A 20,289-nucleotide genomic window follows, 5' to 3' on the forward strand; every position below is an offset into this window, starting at 1 on the left:
GAGTACAACAGGTACCTGCTAATATCTCGTGGTCCGAAACTTAACACTCGTATTATTGTCTGTAATGTTACTGCTCCAGTTTTTTGAGATGTGTTAAATTTAACCAGGCAGAAAACAAAAACTATTAGTCAAGCATGAGAATTAGGCAAAAAAGGACCTACAGTTGACCTATAATGGTATATCTTTGTGAGTACTAGAACAATTTAAGCAAATGCTGTTGCCACAGGACTACACAATCATCTCAGAAATCTTTTTATAGTAGATAGTTAGATCTGAATAATTGAAGCAATTAAAAGTGTATTCTGATCAACATCTTGAGTCAGTGTTCTAATGCAAAAGGTGAGTTAGCCACAAGAAATGACAATGTTCATGTATAGACCACATATGTGTGTGCTCACCATGAATCAAATAAAGTTTGGCACAAATATTGCCATCTGTATTTTGTATGCAAACAATTGATAATGAGACCAGTTTGGGAGAGTGAAACCTTCCCAACTTCTTTGGGAGGTTCTATTCCCCAAAATGAATAGGACTTGTGTTCATTGACAGGTCATTTTAAGTATTCTCACACTAATAAGACTTGGAAATTGAGATATGTTAAGATAGAAGAATGAAGAGCTAATTAAGAACATGGTTACTTAAATAAAATTGGAAATGCAAAATTGGCACAAAGAGCTAGGTGTATTGAGTGCTTCAGAAAATCAGAAGGCAAGAGATCATCAAATCAAACAGACTTAACAAATAATAGACTAGCTTAAATGAGTTGTCCAGACAATTGTATTTGACTGTGTGGTACACTATACAGAGACATTGTCCAAGAATAGTATACTAGAAAGTTTTAAAAGGAATCAGTCAAGCAGCTTTCAGAAGTGAACTGTAGACTCAAATACAAAACTTATTCAAGAAAGAAATGAAACTTTGAAAACAAGAAGTAACTTGGGAGATTCTTGGCAGAGCCTGAAGAAAATGATTCAGCTAGGTGACATGTGGTAAGGTTGTCTGCAAGGATAGAAAAATAGGAACTCTGCGGTGTGTATTCAAGGCAGATAAAAAAAAAAGTATATTGAAAGTTCATGGCATGTCTTGGAATACTAAGAAAAATGAAAGAAAACCAAGCAATGTGCAAAATTAGCTCAATAAAAGTCATGGAAGGACTGGTAAGAACATACAAGATAAAAAAAAAATGAAGAAACCTGAAGGTGGCAAAGTTTTCTCGAGATGGATGCTTTGAACTGAATCAGGCATGAAAACTAAAGATGTTTGTAATTACTTTTAAAGATTGCTAAATAAGAAGTAATAAAAAAATGCTAGAAAATATTCAAGAGGAGTGCATATCAGCACTTGAGGTAGAAAAACCCTGAAATGTGGAAAACCAGCTCGGGTAGATAAAATGCTCACGTGTAGGCATAACGGTTTTTAATGACTACTCTGCATAATTCAGAGGGTTGAATTCTCGATAATCAGAGTAGAGCTCTCGTAAAAGGAAAATAAATTAGAGGAATTTCCCTACTGAGTGTTCTAGATAAGATTTATGCAAGCATACTTGGGAAGAGGCTTAAGAAAAATTGCAAAAGAGAAACTTACAATTTTACAAGCTGGACTCAATTGTCAAAATGAGATTTTCATTTTATAACAAGAAATCATGAGAATATAACTGAACTATTTAGTTTTTGTGGATCTGGAAAAGAAAGGGCTGTTCAAAATGTAATTATATGGTGTAACTGGGACATTATATAGAGCAATACAGTCTTTAAGTTGTCAGCAGTTAGAATTGAAGTACAGAATCAAGTGTGAGACAAGGATGTACTTTGTCTCCATTGTTATTCATCTGCACTATCTACCAATAATTGTTCAGACATTCCTGTTATTTGAAGTAGTGGTTCCAGGTTTAACAGAACTATTTAGCTTTGTAGATCTGGAAAAGGCATGTGGCAAAGGAAGAGCTGTTCAAAATGTAATTATAATAATCATAAAAACTGATGTACAGATAGCAGGAAGCAGTATTTCATCATAGCAGATGAATACAGGTGGTATGGCAACACAGCGTGAACTCGGGACTTTGAGAGAGGTGGCATGTCCATACGTGCTATTGCTGCTCAACTGGAGCATCCAAAATCAATGGTTGGCTATGTGATCAAACAAATACATTCGGCAGTTCAGGAAAACAGTCAGGCAGGCTGCTGAAAATGTTAAAACAGGTGGCATGCAAAAACCGGCTACAATCAGCACAGACCATCTGTGCTGAGTGTGCACTCTGGAACTTAAATGAGTGCCAGTAACACCATGTTGAGCACTAATATGAAGAGAACTTATTTACTGGGTTTCCACGGAAGAGCAGTGGCATTTCAGCAAGTCGGTTACTTTCAGAACTACTGCAAGTAACTGACGCAGTAGTTCCTCAAATTGAATTTTGTACAGCTACTGCAAGTCAGTGAGCACAGAATGATTACCCACTGTTCATTGAGCTAATTTGCCAATGCATGTCAATTCTTATCTTGTACATATCTCCCCCTCCTAGCTTAAAGCTTATACATCCCTGACTGCTCTGAATTCTGCCTAACTTCTATTGCTTGTTGAATTCTATGCTGTTATCCTGTTTGCTCTGCCCTCCCTAAAATGCAAAATCAATTTATGTAAGAAATAAACAACAATATACATTGAGTACTTTTATTTTATAACTGCAGAAGCAAGAACAATTTTATTGTATTATGCATAAATTATGAAGGCACTCTCTTACACAATTCACAAAATGTCCAGGGAACAGACATTTCATGAATTGTGCATCATTATATAACACATTGCCACCTTCCTGGTCAGAATAAGAACGTCTCCTTGCAGTCCATGATCTCATGACCAAGTTCCTACTCCGACATAATATTAGCTCAGTGTTATGTTATAATAATAGTCGTTACTAGAGATAGGAATGTTTTCAGAAAGTTGAAATATCAGAACAATAATATCGAAATTGTAATATTAAATAATACCAAGCCAAGGAAGTCTTATTGGTATTGTTCATTTTGTGTTTTGATGCATATCTTGCCTGTTATTTCCAAATTAAGATGTGTAAACTTATATAATTAATATTTTAAAACTCCTTTTAGATTATACATGATATTAGTAAAGTTAGATTCCAGCAATATGTTCTCAGTAGTGTACATGCACATTTGATCAAATTTAAGTCTGGTGGTAATGCTGCTGGCCACAATTGTTGGATACCCTCAGTTTCAATATACTCCTTGAGCTCTATGGACCATGTCCTTATGCATGAAAAGAAAATCTGGACCATTCGTATTCCTACCAAATTGCATTAGAGTCTGTTCTTGGTACCCCTTTATCAAAAATAATGAGGTGGAGAGTGTGTGGCTGTTAATCATTATTCTGCCCTACATGAAAACAGTATCACTACCATAAGTGTCCCTTTCTTAGCTGTTGCAGAGATGTCTATAATCCATTTGTAAGCTAAAATGGAATGTGTCAGAGAACAGAATTGTGCCCAGTTTGTCAGAACTCCAAGTCAGTTTATGGTACCAGTTTTGACAAGCTCTGCAGAGATTTGTGGCTAATAATATACAAACTACTGGCTCTTGCTTGCATAGAGTACACTTCAATCGAGCCTTCTTAAAACAATCCAGTTGGAAATGTTTTCATCTGTAGCTACAACAGAAGAGAGTGAGAGGGCATATAGAGCCAGACATGAGTCTGTTCTGGTTGACCTTGGCCAGCTCTTGTAATGGTTCCCATCTCCAGAAATTGTGTCCATAAACTAATTACCACCTTTAGCTTCAAGTCATTCAATGGCCTATCCTGAAAATACCAGAGATGTGGTTAACTCACTGAACAAGCCAAAAAAAAAGGGAATGAAGTGATGTGGTCACAACCTGTGATTTTTATAGGCATGAGTAGTTTGCACTGTGTTGAGAAGATAAATTTTTACTGGGATAGTCAAAACTTTTAGAATGCTTATATCAAATATTAGCCTTCAGATGCACTTAAAAATAAAATTAATGAAAAGCATTTTGTTCTGTTAACTTTGATTTTGTTTAAGAGGGACTCCAACATAGATCCACAAACCCATCCCTGGTAGCATCTGCACAAGATCAGAGCCAGGGGTCCCGTTCTTGTGCATAATTCATTCTTGACTTGTTCATTACTTGGAGAAAGAGAAAGTATGCATGGTGGTTCTCCATTGCCTTCCATACAGTATTATTTATATTATAGGCTGTAGAAATCTATTAACAGACAATAATGCTTTATTATTATTGTCTGTTAATAGACTTCTATAGCCTATGTTTTGAGATGCAGGGTTAAAAATCCAACTTTCTGGGTGTAAACTCTCCTTGAACATACCAAAGAAGACTAACTTGGGAACCAGGAAAGAAAAGCTTCGAAAAAAAGTTCTAATTGGCAACTACAATGAAACCTATAATGGTCTTTCTTTGGACAGCCTGGTGCTACGGATGTTTGATTGGCTTGTGATTCATTGGTGCAAGGGTAGCAAAGGTCATACTGTGCCATTCTCAGGCTATATATAGGCACCCTATGTAGCATTTCAATTAAAACAAGAAAATAGTAAAACGATATTCTCTTAGATTGCCTCTTCTTGTTTTTGGGTTTATCAGTGAATAACAATGTTCTTTCTAAGCAGTGCACACACTAAAAAAAAAAAAAAAAAACATGCATAGTGACTGCACAAAATTTCTGCTTTCAGAATCTGATTCACAGTTGCTAACTTTTGAAAATCCCATTATATGGTAAATCATGCTTGTCAGTCATTTTATTAGTAATTTCTCCAAAAGTTCCACTCCAATATTACTTTAACCTATTCCAACCTAATATACTAATTAGTTATACCACATGGGTGTCATACAGACTTCAGCAAGACAGAGGCATATTTGTTTAGTTTCTATCTAGACAGTACAGTCGCTTGAACTTGTGCAAACAGTAATGGATTTTTGCAGATATGCAGGTTTAATTTTTTATATATATATACAGGGTGTTCGGGATAAATTTGACAGTTTCGTAAGGAAAAAGAAAATCTTCTTTGTATCTATTAAATTTAATGAATTGACAAAAAAACATTACAGGCAGAGTTAATTACAATACTATCAACAAGATTTACTCAAAATAACCACCATTAGCATCGATCACAGCTTCAATTCTGCTTCGGAACCTCGAACAAGCTGATGCTACAGTCTCCCTGGGAAGGGCTGCAAAAACTGTTTTAATTTTATCCATTAACTGGGCTTTTGTATTACTGGAAGTGCGATTGGTGTCTTTTTCAACTGCGCCCCATACAAAATAATCCATGGGGTTAAGGTCTGGGGAGTTTGGAGGCCAAACATTTGGACTGGTGAAGTCGTAGAAATTTTCAGACAACCATTTTTGACTTTTCCCAGAGGTGTGGCAAGGGGCCGAATCCTGCTGCCATACATACGGCCTACCATTGGCTACCCTTGTTATCCAGGGCTTGACTACAGTTAGCAACTCCACGAACAAAGCCCGAATTCCAATGCCAGGGTTCTTCAACACCTGTTCCTGCAGATTTGCGAGGAATTCTGCTGTACGAACGCAATCAGATCATCTGCTAGGGATCTTTCTTCTTGCTACATCCTCGTAGTCACCATTGCAAGTCTCTAGTTCATGCCTGATTGTTTTTACTGTATTCAGGGAGCATTGGGCAGCAGTCGTAATATCCTTATTTTGATGGCGGGCACGAATCATCATGATACAAGTTATTCTCTTCCATGATTCAGGTGGGTTCCAGCTATCCATCCTTTCTGACATCTTGTATATGAATGAAGAAGGGTCCAAACTTTTAAATGAAGAGAAGTGTGTGTTAATACATGTAACTTACGGAAAAATATAATTAATTATAAATATGTCAAATTTATCCCGAACACCCTGTATATATATATGAAAAAAAAAGAACACTTAATATCAAATATTACATTAGTGTGGGAAGCTTCCTGTATTGAGACCACATTTTAAAGTAAATAACAAGTTTAATGAAAATAAACAATTACAACCCGAGAAGTTTCATAAGTCGTCAGGGGTACTAGCAAAAGGTATACACAACAAAAGACTAGAAACAGTTACACATTAGATGTTATCAGAAATTCACAACTGGTACATAGAAATAAGTAACCAGAATAAAACATTATCTTCCGTAATGTAAAATTTTTAACTATGTGGTAGGTTTTCTGTATACTGAAAAGGATAATCTGTTTTCTTATTTCAAAAAGGAGATCAAGAAATGGTCGTTTTTTTTGTGATCTTCCATTTCAAGAGCGAATTTTATATTGATATCCTTGTCAAAATAAAGAAAAAAGATTACCTTTTCATTATACCGAAAACCTACCTCAATGGGAAGATTTCTACATGCTGCTTCACACCATCATCCATTACAAAAGACAGCATGATTAAAACATTACAAGATGGAGGAGCATAAATATATCCAATACATCAATTAAAGGAAATAAAGAACTGCACTACCTGAGGCAAAATCTTGCATTCGATGGTTATGAACCTAGGACGATCATCAAAATTCTCGATACACTTCCTGCAGCTCTTTTACTTAAAAAAGATTTTAAGAATGCAATCACACTACCCTACATGAAGAACATTACAAAGTGGCTACATTGCTCTGAACATCAAAGTGGCTTTTTTACCATTGTATAAAATCTCCAGATTCTTACATCCACCAAAACTTCTACATCATCCCATGAAAAAATCAGGCATTTATGAGATTTATTATTCTTGTGGCATTTGCTATGTATGCCAGATGGGAAGGTCAGGGATGATCCGCATGTCTAAATACATAAAAGACATCGAAAAAAAGAAGAAAGCATAAATCAAGTTTGGCATTCCACAGGCCATCAAGTAGTTTGGCAACAAACAAAAATGCCTTACTTATATATATTGATCATAACTGTTTTACAAGAAAGCTTCAGAAATGTTAAGGATCCCTACACAATGTAACAAAAAATCAAGGCTTACATCAAATTTGGTCTGCTTTCATTAAAAATCTAACTGCCACAGATCTCTAATCTGACAGCAACAAACTAGCAGTGTTTTCCAACACATAGTAATGCATTTAACATTTTTATTATTATTATTACTACTACGGGCTATTCCAGGAGTCCTTAGACTCATCGAGGGAGGCCCTAAACATCATGTTCACACAACTGTTCAACATTCTCACAGTATCTATCATACCTTGCCTTGAACTCGCTCACTGTCATAGCACCCACAACAGACTCTGGCAGCTTATTCCACTCATTTACCACTCTAAAAGTAAAGAACCCAGCTCTAACACCCCTGCTAACCACGCTCTTGCCCAGCTTCCATGGGTGTCCCCTAGTTCTCCCACCACCAGTCCTGATCTCAAAAATATCATCTGAATTAATCCTATAGAATCCTTTTAGCAATTTGAATGTCTCAATCATATCTCCCCTTTTCTGCCTATCAACTAGTTTCTGCAACCCACAAATCTTCAACCTGTTCTCATATGGTTCATTCCATAGACCTGCTATCATCTTAGTCACTCGCCTCTGGATCCTCTCCACCTCCTCCCCATCAAGAAGGATCCGAGGTGACCAAATCTGGGTACATACAAACCATAATTTTATTATTATGGTGTGTATGTACCAATCGTGAAGTCCTGATAACATCTTATATGTGCAATTGTTTCCAGTCTTCCCTGATGATGCAAGTGATAACTTATGAAACTTGTAGGGTTATAATTGTTTATTTTTATTAAACTTGTTATTTACCTTAAAATGTGGTCTCCAAACCAGAAGTTTCCTGCAGAAATGCTAAGCTACAGAAACTTGCATTTTCATGTTACATTAGTGATTTTAATGCAAAAGAGAACTGCAAATTTGTTTAAGTTGCTGGACAAATGTGACCTAATTCGTTTATAAACCATGTATATGCAGTATTTAAGTAGCTGAAGGAGAGTAAACATTTAGGTTGCTCTTATAGAAATGTTTAGCATGCAGTGATGTACAAGATATTTTAACAAAGATGATGACACCAATTTTATTTGTATCAAATTAACCCTTTCTGCCCTAGTGATTCCAATTGGAATCATTAACTTTCTTGGTTTTCATAGCCCATATTACGTGGCAAGTGATTCATTTTCAATGAATCATTTCAGAATTCCTATCCTGAAATGCATTTTTCAGAAAAATACTTGATGCTCTTGCTTTTTTAGACCTAAAGACAAAATAAATAAATAAAACTTTTTTTCACTTGGAAAAAAAAAAATTCAGGTCAGAAAGGGTTAAGAGTGGTTTGTAACTTTCGCTATTGTAAGCATAGGCTACTGTACACATTACTTTTGACAATAAAGCTCTAACACAAAACGTTTTTCATGTGCACTCAAGCAAGCAAAAATTAGAGAGAATATTACTAAGTAGATAAAAACTATATTAAATAACACTGCCATGTATTTTTAATGCAGTATTCTTTATTTATCTACCTAACATAAAACAGTAGCACAGTTTTTGGTTTTATCACAACAATGATAAATACAGATGGAATGTTTTAACATGTCTGACTATAAGCTCCTTTCTTTTAAAACCAATTTCTATTTACAGGATTCTTTATACTTAAAATAAACTTGTAAGTTAAAAGCTGTTTTACAGAAATTTTATAAAGCTCTTTGGAAAAAATATACATGATTAAATTACAACAGCAACCATTTCACTTATGTTATTATAAATTAAAATCTCTGATTGGCAGTTTTCTGCAGGAACATGTCTGAGCAACAAGCTCAAAGGGGTACATACGAAAATAACTTATACAAATATCTTTTGTACACACAACACACTGCAGTGGTGTTGCACACAGCTGGGCACATCGAGTAGTGACAGGTGTAAAGGGACTGCATGAACTATACAACAATGAGTAAGATCATCCACTTAGATCCCTCAGATCACTTAAAAATCCTTCAGGAGTTAGAAGATGATCACTACCTACAGAAAAGAAAATGAATGCATCAGGTATTGTTAGATTATACAAAGTTACTAAAGCCATTAGAAAAAATATATATCTCCAATACAAGAATGAGAGAAAGAAATAAAAAAAAAAATTAAGACCCATACAATAAAAGTTCTGTAATGTTTCATTTACCCTATATAATTGCAGTGTTTTGAAAATCTTTCCTCTTGGTACCTTGTCATATGCCTTTTCCAGAACTGTTTGTCTTAAAGTGAAAATCTGATCTTGACAACTCTATTTGGCCTGAACCCAGCTTGTTCTTCTCAGAGTTTCTTATCCACAATCTTTCTCAACCTCTTTTCATGTATGCTTGCATAAATCTTACCTGGAACACTCAGCAGAGAAATTCCTCTGTAATTCTCACATTCAACTTTATTCCCTTTTTTTATAGATGGTACTATGAGAGCTCTACTCCAAGCGTTGGGAATTTGACCCTCTGAATTATGCAGTGTAGCCACTGCAAAACTTTTCTACCTACTTCATATTTAAGCATTTCTGGTCAAATATCATATATCCCAGCTGCCTTTCCACATTTCAAGTTTTTGATGGCTTTTTCTACCTCAAGTATTGATAGGTAATCCTCTTGAAAATATCAGTATAGTTCTGTCACTGCTTGTTTCATTTAGCAGTTTTTCAAAGTAATTATTCCAGAAATCTAGGATATCCTTATCTTCAGTTTTCATGTCACCTTTATCATCTTTGATTCCTTTTATAATACTCTTTCCTCCATTTCCAAGCTTCTTCAATAAGCCTCCAGAACATTTTGCCACCTTCCTGATATTCATTTTCCATACCTAAGTCTTCCCATGACTTTTGTTTAGCTACTTTAAAACACAGCTTAGCTCACTTATATTTTTCTCTGTATTCTTTTAGGGCATCTGTCAACTTATTTGCTAGGAACTTTTGGTATGTTTTCTTCTTTTCCAGGACTGCTTTTTATTATTACATGGGCACTTCCATGGAGTTCAAAGCCTCATCGTGGGAGACCCATACTATCCACACAATGTCTATCACACTTCTCCGTGAACTCACTAACAGAAGAAACACAACTGAATCAGACAATGCATTCCACTTGTTCACCACTCTCCAACCAAAAAATTAAGTTCTCACACCTTTGTTAACCTCACTCTTACTTAATTTCCACGAATGACCTTTTATTCTTCCACCATTAGCCAACTGCTGAAATATCTCCTCTGTGTCAATCCTATAAAACCCTTTTAGTAACTTAAATATTTCTATCATATCCCTCTTTTCCATCTATCATCTAACTTCAACAACCTACAAACTTTCAATCTATCAATCTATCAACACAGACAGCATTCCTCAGACCACTCACCAACTTAGTCACTTGCCTCTGAATCTTTTCTACCACTCTTTCATCTCCAAGAAATGAAGGCATCCAGACCTGAGCACAGTGCCTTATAGAGAGGAATAATAACTTATTATTCCTCTCTAGAAGATAGAACCACATTGATGGAACTGTACTCCAGGAAATTGATGAGACTTGGAGATATTGGTGGATAGAGAGATAGAAGTTCAGAGGGAATATTGCTAAGGTGTCGAAGGTAGCGTGTTCTGCATAAATCAAGTAATCCTATGAACTACCTTCAACACCTTAGCAATATGTCCTCTGAACTTCTCTCTATCCACCAATACAGTTACAAATGCTGTGTACCATATTGATGGAGTACAGTTCCATCAATATGGTACACAGCTTATAATCTTTATATCTCAAAATGCAAATTTTACACCTTTCCACATTAAACTGACATCCATTATCTTTTGCTCATATAATCAGCTCATTTCCTGGAAGCTCTCTGCATCAGCTTGATTAATTATAATGCTACCCAACTTTGCATTATCAGCAAACAATTTATTATCTCCCTTGAAACCATTTCCTATATCATTTATGTACAAATTGAACAATCAGTACTATCATTATTAGCCAGTCTGTCCTTGCTGGGGTGGAGGCATTTTTTTTTTTTCTCAATGGAACAGAAACTTGCCTGTCATCCCTGGCTACAGGTGATATTTATATATTTATGATAATGAATAGCTTTATAATACAGTCATGCATAATATGGGAAGTTAATTCTTATTCTTTGTATAAACTAAAGATATTTACATATTCTACTTTTAACACAGCACAGATTAATACATATCTACTGGGTTTTCCCTGTATTAATCAATATTTCAGTTATTCTCTCTCTACTCTTCTATCAGTTAACAGAGACTAATACATAAAGGGAATTTTAAAAAAGAAAGGAAGAAAAATCTATCCCTTAACCACCAAAATAAAAGAGCGAATGCCATATATTAGTACCAGCAACTACCACCAATCTGCTAATTCTAATCTTAACAAAATAATCCCTTATATTTGTTCCTACATTATTCGCATTATGTTAAGTCTCGTATGACTATCTGATATTTAAAGTTATTTATATACAACGTACAGTGCATGACCACACATATATACATAATATTATTAATAAGAATTTATCTTAATAAATATTGCAAAATGAGAATTCATAAAGATGAGACAACATTCGGTGAAAGAAATACACATACAATTAATTTACTCCTTGAAAATGTACATCTCATCATTAGATGGATTTATGTTATATAAGTTGTAGGTCTGATGAGGTATTGAAAACATAAAAGATACTTGTAAAGAATCATGGATATACACCAAATGAAATAAATTTAAGTGACATATTTTCATAAAGCTTGGATCAAATATCATCATCATCATCATCAAATTCCTGCCATGTACCCTCAAGGGGTGTACAGGATATGACAGTACTACATGAAAAAATTACATCATTACTAACTTCCTATCTACAATTTTCCTCCAAATCAGTCTGTTACTTGTCAAGACTCCAACATTATCAGATCTTATATTTCTATCATCTAAGGCACTTTGTACCATATCAATCCACCTATATCTTGGTCTTCCTCTGGGTCGTTTTCCTGCCAACCTGGCAGAGAACACTTGTTTTGCTAATCTTTCCTCTCCCATTCTATTTAAGTGACCATACCATCTGAGATTAGCTCTGCTAACGCATTCCTGGATGCTGACAATGTCAAGTTCTTTCCTAATATCCTCATTTTTAATATGATATTGCCATTGATGCCATCTGTTCACGCCCTCTAATCTTTCTCAGGACTCTCATATCTGCAGTCTCTAGTCTTTGGTCAAGTGTTTTACTTCTGACCCAGCTCTCAGATCCATAAGTTAAAATTGGTTTGAACACAGTCTTGTATACAGCTAATTTAGTGTTCCGACTAATTTCTTTCTTATTCCATATGAATTTATTCAATTGACTTCCCACGATACCAGCTTTGCTGATTCTGTTGTCTATTTCTATATTTAGTTTACCATCTTCAGTAAAAATTGTGCCTAAGTAGCTGAAATGTTTTACTTGTTCCACAGGTTCTCCATTCACAACACAGTTGACATTTTCAATGATTCTGCCTATTTTCATTGTCTTTGTCTTTTTATTGCTGACCTTCATACCATATCTATTACAACAGCTATTCAATTTAGTCAGAGAATCTTGCAGACTTGTAGCGGATTTATTTAGAAGTATAACATCATCCGCATAAAGCAAAGAGCTGACATTAACATTTCCAATTTTGATATCAGGTTTAATACCACATTCCTTCATAATGTGATCCATATAGATAATGAATAACAGAGGGGATAATGTACATCCTTGTCTCACACCAGATTTAACATTAAACCATCTTCCTGTACTTCCTTCAATTCTAACTGCTGACTCACAACTCAAATAAAGAATAAGTATTGCTTGATATAATGCCCCATTGACACCATATAACTGCAGCGTATTGAATAGCTTCTCTCTTGGCACCTTGTCATATGCCTTTTCCAAATCGACAAAACTTAAATACAGATCTTTGTTATATTCCCATGCTTTCTCGACTATTTGTCGTAAAGTGAAGATCTGATCCTCACAGTCTCTATTTGGCCTGAATCCAGCTTGTTCTTCACCAAGCTTTTCTTCCACAATTCTTCTCAACCGTTTCTCAAGTATACTTGCATAGATCTTGCCAGGAACACTCAGTAGGGAAATACCTCTGTAATTCTCACATTCAGTTTTATTTCCCTTTTTATATATGGGTACTATGAGAGCTCTGCTCCAATCATCGGGAATTCGTCCCTCTGTCCAGGCTTTCTGAACTATGCAGTGCAGCCACTGTAAGACTCTTATACCACCATACTTCAGCATTTCTGGTCGAATATCATCTACTCCTGCTGCCTTTCCACATTTCAAGCCTTTGATGGCTTTTTCTACTTCAAGTATGGATATGTATTCCTGACTGCATGCCTGGTCAGTGTTTTTTATCACTGTGCTGTCATCACTGCTTGTTTCATTTAGCAGTTTTTCAAAGTAATTACTCCATACTTCAAGGATATCTTTTTCTCCTGTTTTCATTTCACCTTTATCATCTCTAATTCCTTTTACAGCACTCTTTCCTCCATTCCTAAGCTTCTTCAACAACCTCCAGAATATTTTGCCACCTTCTTGATATTTATTTTCTATATTCTTGCCAAAGTCCTCCCATGACTTTTGTTTAGCTAGTTTTACACACTGTTTAGCTTTCTTACATTTGTCTCTGTATTCTGTAAGAGTAAAAGCTGACTTATTTGCCAGGAACTTTTGATATGCTTTCTTCTTTTCCTTCACTGCCTCTTTAACTTCCTGTGTCCACCAGGGAGTTCTGATTTTTTTATCTTTGCACACAACCTCACCACATGCCTCTCTGGCAGAATCAATCAATATTTCCTTCAGAGTTTGCCACTGAATCTCCAAGGTTTGATTCCTGTTCTCAAACTCTTTCATTTTCTTTTCAATAATATTTCTGTATTTTAGTCTACAGTTTACATCTGAGAGCTGCTCAACTTTTATTCGCTTTAAAACTTTCTTACATGTTATTCTTTTCAATATGAAATTCAATTTTATCCTGCTCAAGACTAAATAGTGATCACTTCCAATTTCAAATCCTCTGTACACTCTGGTGTCCTGCACCAGGGAGAAAACATCACTATCAACAATAACATAGTCAATGAGACTTTTCTTATTCCTAGCCTCTTCTCTCCATGTGAATTTGTGCACATTTTTATGTTGGAACATGGTGTTCGTAATAACCAGTCCATGTCCTGAGCAGAAATCCAACAGATATTTGCCATTATTATTAGCTTTGCTCTTTTCTCCAAATTTTCCCAAAATATTTTTGTATGTCTCACAATCATTTCCTACTCTACTATTTAGATCCCCAACAAGGACCAACTTTTCCTTTTTCATTGTGTCAGTTGCTTTTTCTAAAGCCTCAAAAAATTCCTCCACTTCTACCTTAGTAGAACCTTCTGTGGGACCATAGGCACAAATAAGTCTCATTGTCCAGTTCCCCATTCTCATATTTGCCCACATTACTCTACTTGAGACTGACTGCCATTCAAGAAGATTAGCCTCGTATTTTGTGTTGAATACTATGGCTACTCCTTCTTTTCCTTGATTGTTATTGCCTGAATATAACATTTTGTATTTATTGCTCAGAAAGATCTCACCAGTTTTGGTCTTTTTTGTTTCAGTCACCTCTATTATGTCGATCTGGTAATTATCTAATTCCTCAGCTAGCTCCATTTCTTTGCCATTCAGGCTTCTTACGTTGATAGTACCGATCTTTAACTCTGGTGATTTTGAGTTGGGGTTTGTTTTCAGATTTGTTCCAGTAGATGACTTTTCGCTGTTCGCCCTGGTTCCCTGGCGAAAACAACGGGGGCCTTGTTTAACCGGGCGACGCCCCAGCCGGCATGAAATTTTGTCATGTTGTACCATCATTCTATATTTTGGTTTAACCAATAAGAATACAATTTGGTCGGCTAAATCCCAAATTGCCAGCCCATCCTCGTCCGTTCAGTATCCAAGTAGATACCCAACAGGGTGCACCACGAGAAGGTGAGGATTGGACATTAGGTCAGAAGCCCTGGTCGGTTCTCCGCATTCCTTTAAAGGCTATGTGGAGGTCTCCTCTCAGTTATACAGCTTTGACCCTTAAGCACCCGTGGATCAAATATTTAAATTAAAAATAATACTAAACAAGATAACAAAATTTATTAAATGATGACATTAATTGATAAAAATGACATAAAATGATGACAGAATCTATTACTGTTCAAAATAATGTTAGGATTAAAAACGGTGACGTGTTTTGGAGGAGGGGGAGAACGAGCACTATGTAGAGTCTACAAGTTCCTAATGAACTATTTCGTATGCTAATTATTCTGTCTGAAACTTTACGATCTTAAGTACATTAACCATAAATGCAGAATACCAGACAATTTTGTTGAGTTCAACTATTTTAGAGCATCCTATATTAAATTAAGCTGAAGAGCATGCACACTACTACCTAATCAATAGCAAAATATTCTTACACTTTTTCCTGCTGTTTGATGTCAAAATGCTGGCAAAGTTTCAAGTTTCCCATTCTTTAAAGGATCAAGATGAAAGGTTGTGTATGTTGTGAATGATGCACCCGATACTAAATGTCACCTTGAGAACGTGTCTAATGGAAGAAAGTACGAGGGAAGCCTTTTCTGCCAGTAACGGAACCCGAAGTTTATCCCTTTGGAATTACATCAAGGCAACAGGCCACTAAATGCCTAATGAACATGAATGAAAACCAGTTTGTCTGCTTGTAAACCTATGCAAACTCTTGGCAGCCACATGAACTAAAATGCAGCTCCTTGCAATTCATTCCGAAAGAATGATATTTCAGACTGGCCAGCTACAAATTCTGAGAAGGAAACAGGGATTTACATGTTTTTGTCCATTGCCACTTATCAGGTAAAAATATTCTGTACCTAAATTTGTGAATATTTAAGCAGTAAATATGTGACTACCAGAAAATATGTAAATCTTGAGTAAGTATCTGAAGGTTATCTACTGAGAAGAAATGTTTTTTTGTTATCGAAATATGAGCTGATCCAAATTGAGAGGGGAAAACTGATAAAGAACATTTGAATCAAAGTAAATTGCTAATCTTCTTGAATGGCAGTCAGTCTCAAGTAGAGTAATGTGGGCAAATATGAGAATGGGGAACTGGACAATGAGACTTATTTGTGCCTATGGTCCCACAGAAGGTTCTACTAAGGTAGAAGTGGAGGAATTTTTTGAGGCTTTAGAAAAAGCAACTGACACAATGAAAAAGGAAAAGTTGGTCCTTGTTGGGGATCTAAATAGTAGAGTAGGAAATGATTGTGAGACATACAAAAATATTTTGGGAAAATTTGGAGAAAAGAGCAAAGCTAATAATAATGGCAAATATCTGTTGGATTTCTGCTCAGGACATGGACTGGTTATTACGAACACCATGTTCCAACATAAAAATGTGCACAAATTCACATGGAGAGAAGAGGCTAGGAATAAGAAAAGTCTCATTGACTATGTTATTGTTGATAGTGATGTTTTCTCCCTGGTGCAGGACACCAGAGTGTACAGAGGATTTGAAATTGGAAGTGATCACTATTTAGTCTTGAGCAGGATAAAATTGAATTTCATATTGAAAAGAATAACATGTAAGAAAGTTTTAAAGCGAATAAAAGTTGAGCAGCTCTCAGATGTGAACTGTAGACTAAAATACAGAAATATTATTGAAAAGAAAATGAAAGAGTTTGAGAACAGGAATCAAACCTTGGAGATTCAGTGGCAAACTCTGAAGGAAACATTGATTGATTCTGCCAGAGAGGCATGTGGTGAGGTTGTGTGCAAGGATAGAAAAATCAGAACTCCCTGGTGGACACAGGAAGTTAAAGAGGCAGTGAAGGAAAAGAAGAAAGCATATCAAAAGTTCCTGGCAAATAAGTCAGCTTTTACTCTTACAGAATACAGAGACAAATGTAAGAAAGCGAAACAGTGTGTAAAACTAGCTAAACAAAAGTCATGGGAGGACTTTGGCAAGAATATAGAAAATAAATATCAAGAAGGTGGCAAAATATTCTGGAGGTTGTTGAAGAAGCTTAGGAATGGAGGAAAGAGTGCCGTAAAAGGAATTAGAGATGATAAAGGTGAAATGAAAACAGGAGAAAAAGATATCCTTGAAGTATGGAGTAATTACTTTGAAAAACTGCTAAATGAAACAAGCAGTGATGACAGCACAGTGATAAAAAACACTGACCAGGCATGCAGTCAGGAATACATATCCATACTGGAAGTAGAAAAAGCCATCAAAGGCTTGAAATGTGGAAAGGCAGCAGGAGTAGATGATATTCGACCAGAAATGCTGAAGTATGGTGGTATAAGAGTCTTACAGTGGCTGCACTGCATAGTTCAGAAAGCCTGGACAGAGGGACGAATTCCCGATGATTGGAGCAGAGCTCTCATAGTACCCATATATAAAAAGGGAAATAAAACTGAATGTGAGAATTACAGAGGTATTTCCCTACTGAGTGTTCCTGGCAAGATCTATGCAAGTATACTTGAGAAACGGTTGAGAAGAATTGTGGAAGAAAAGCTTGGTGAAGAACAAGCTGGATTCAGGCCAAATAGAGGCTGTCAGGATCAGATCTTCACTTTACGACAAATAGTCGAGAAAGCATGGGAATATAACAAAGATCTGTATTTAAGTTTTGTTGATTTGGAAAAGGCATATGACAAGGTGCCAAGAGAGAAGCTATTCAATACGCTGCAGTTATATGGTGTCAATGGGGCATTATATCAAGCAATACTTAGTCTTTATTTGAGTTGTGAGTCAGCAGTTAGAATTGAAGGAAGTACATTAAATCTGGTGTGAGACAAGGATGTACATTATCCCCTCTGTTATTCATTATCTATATGGATCACATTATGAAGGAATGTGGTATTAAACCTGATATCAAAATTGGAGATGTTAATGTCAGCTCTTTGCTTTATGCAGATGATGTTATACTTCTAAATAAATCCACTACAAGTCTGCAGGATTCTCTGACTAAATTGAATAGCTGTTGTAATAGATATGGTATGAAGGTCAGCAATAAAAAGACAAAGACAATGAAAATAGGCAGAATCATTGAAAATGTCAACTGTGTTGTGAATGGAGAACCTGTGGAACAAGTAAAACATTTCAGCTACTTAGGCACAATTTTTACTGAAGATGGTAAACTAAATATAGAAATAGACAACAGAATCAGCAAAGCTGGTATCGTGGGAAGTCAATTGAATAAATTCATATGGAATAAGAAAGAAATTAGTCGGAACACTAAATTAGCTGTATACAAGACTGTGTTCAAACCAATTTTAACTTATGGATCTGAGAGCTGGGTCAGAAGTAAAACACTTGACCAAAGGCTAGAGACCGCAGATATGAGAGTCCTGAGAAAGAACGCGTGAACAGATGGCATCAATGGCAATATCATATTAAAAATGAGGATATTAGGAAAGAACTTGACATTGTCAGCATCCAGGAATGCGTTAGCAGAGCTAATCTCAGATGGTATGGTCACTTAAATAGAATGGGAGAGGAAAGATTAGCAAAACAAGTGTTCTCTGCCAGGTTGGCAGGAAAACGACCCAGAGGAAGACCAAGATATAGGTGGATTGATACGGTACAAAGTGCCTTAGACGATAGAAATATAAGATCTGATAATGTTGGAGTCTTGACAAGTAACAGACTGATTTGGAGGAAAATTGTAGATAGGAAGTTAGTAATGATGTAATTTTTTTCATGTAGGACTGTCATATCCTGTACACCTCTTGAGGGTACATGGCAGGAATTTGATGATGATGATGATGATGATAAAATGAGCAAGTTTCTTCTATTAATATTCTGGCAGTAATAATCTGGAGGATATCTGTTATGCACAGATAAATGTGTTGAAACTGTTTTTAACTGAAAATCAATAAAACAGTAGCAAAAATTAACTCCTTGTATCCACCATGGTGTTCTTATTTCTATCCTTGCAGACAACTTCACCACATACCTCCCTAGCTGAATCAATCAATGTCTTCTTCAAAATTTGCTACTGAGACTAAGGTTTGGTGCTTGTTTTCAAACTGCTTCAAATTTTTTTCAGTAATGTTTGCATAATTGGGTCTACAATACCTGTAAAAGCTGCTAACTTTAATTATTTTTAAAACTTTCTTACATACTGTTATTTTCAATACGATATCCAATTTTATCCTGCTTACTAAGTAATGGTCACTTCCAATTTCGAATCCTCTGTATCAACAATGATGTAGCCAATGAGGCTTTTCTTATTTCTCGTGTCTTCTCTCCATGTGAATTTGTGCACATTTGAAACATCATGTTAGTAATGCCTAGTCCATGTCCTGAAGAGGTCCAGTAAATACTTGCCATTATTATTAGGCTTTGCCCTATTCTCCAAAGTTTTCCAAAATGTTTCTATATGTTTGGCAGGGTTCATTTCCTACTCTGCTATTCAGGTCTCCAATGAGGACCACTTTTTCCATTTTCTTTATGTCAGTTGCCTATTCTAATGACTATTTTGTGTTTGTTGAATATCATATATTTTTCCAATGAAAGTGGCATATTGATAATATTCAATCTTAGAACAACTAAAGTTACAGTAGGTTGAATTTTAACCCTAATGACTCTTCTAGTAACAGTAGTTAGAGTGAGTTGATAGAATAAGTTGGTAAATTAAAGATACCAAGAAATTATATACTTAGTTTAATCCACTATCCAAGTGTAAGCAAACAAAGTTTGTGACTGAAGTATCTTTCAGGACTGGGGCAACTCGTGGCAAAGGTGGTATAACTTCTCATCACTTGCCTTAGTATTCCATAATGCAAAGCACATCTCTTTGCAGACGTGTATATTTGAATAAACTAGACAGATTGGCAAATGAATGGGGGGTGTCGGATCAATGCAGCAAAATGCAGAGTCTTGAGGTTTGGGATCCTTCGATGGGAGGATGCATCATGAGAGGTCAGGGAGATAGGTGGGATAGACAAGATGACACATGGAGGTAGGGGAGACAAGAGATCTGGGGTGGTGATGATTGATAGAAAACTAAAATTCAGGGAGCATATTGCAAAGGTGGTGAGGGTAACTCAGAGGATTGCTGCAATATTGAGAAGGACGCTGACCTGCAGAGATAAAAGAGTTATCATTCCATTGTATAAGACCCTGATCAGACCACACTTAGACTATTGTTCTCAGATTTGGTCCCCAGGATTTGAAGGGGATAAATTGACACTGTGGAAAGGGTTTAGAGGCAGATAACAAAGATGGTTTCAGGACTGTATAATATGAGTTATGAGGATT

General features: G+C 35.9%; 1 protein-coding gene across 1 annotated transcript in view; it reads right to left on the minus strand.

The window, feature by feature from the left end:
• Positions 1-8,481: 8,481 nt before the first annotated feature.
• The window catches only part of LOC150098397 (protein ROP-like), a 312,656-nt gene continuing 300,848 nt past the window's right edge, over positions 8,482-20,289 (minus strand). Inside the window, exon 15 of the mRNA XM_090405016.1 lies at positions 8,482-8,978. Within this exon, the coding sequence (XP_090261142.1) occupies positions 8,917-8,978 (62 nt within the window). The 3' untranslated portion in view covers positions 8,482-8,916. The remainder of the gene's footprint in view (positions 8,979-20,289) is intronic.

The sequence above is a fragment of the Typopeltis vanoorti genome, chromosome 15 (genome assembly GCF_054136105.1).
Source record: "Typopeltis vanoorti isolate ZY-2024b chromosome 15, IOZ_Tvanoo_1.0, whole genome shotgun sequence".
Lineage (NCBI taxonomy): Eukaryota > Metazoa > Arthropoda > Arachnida > Uropygi > Thelyphonidae > Typopeltis > Typopeltis vanoorti.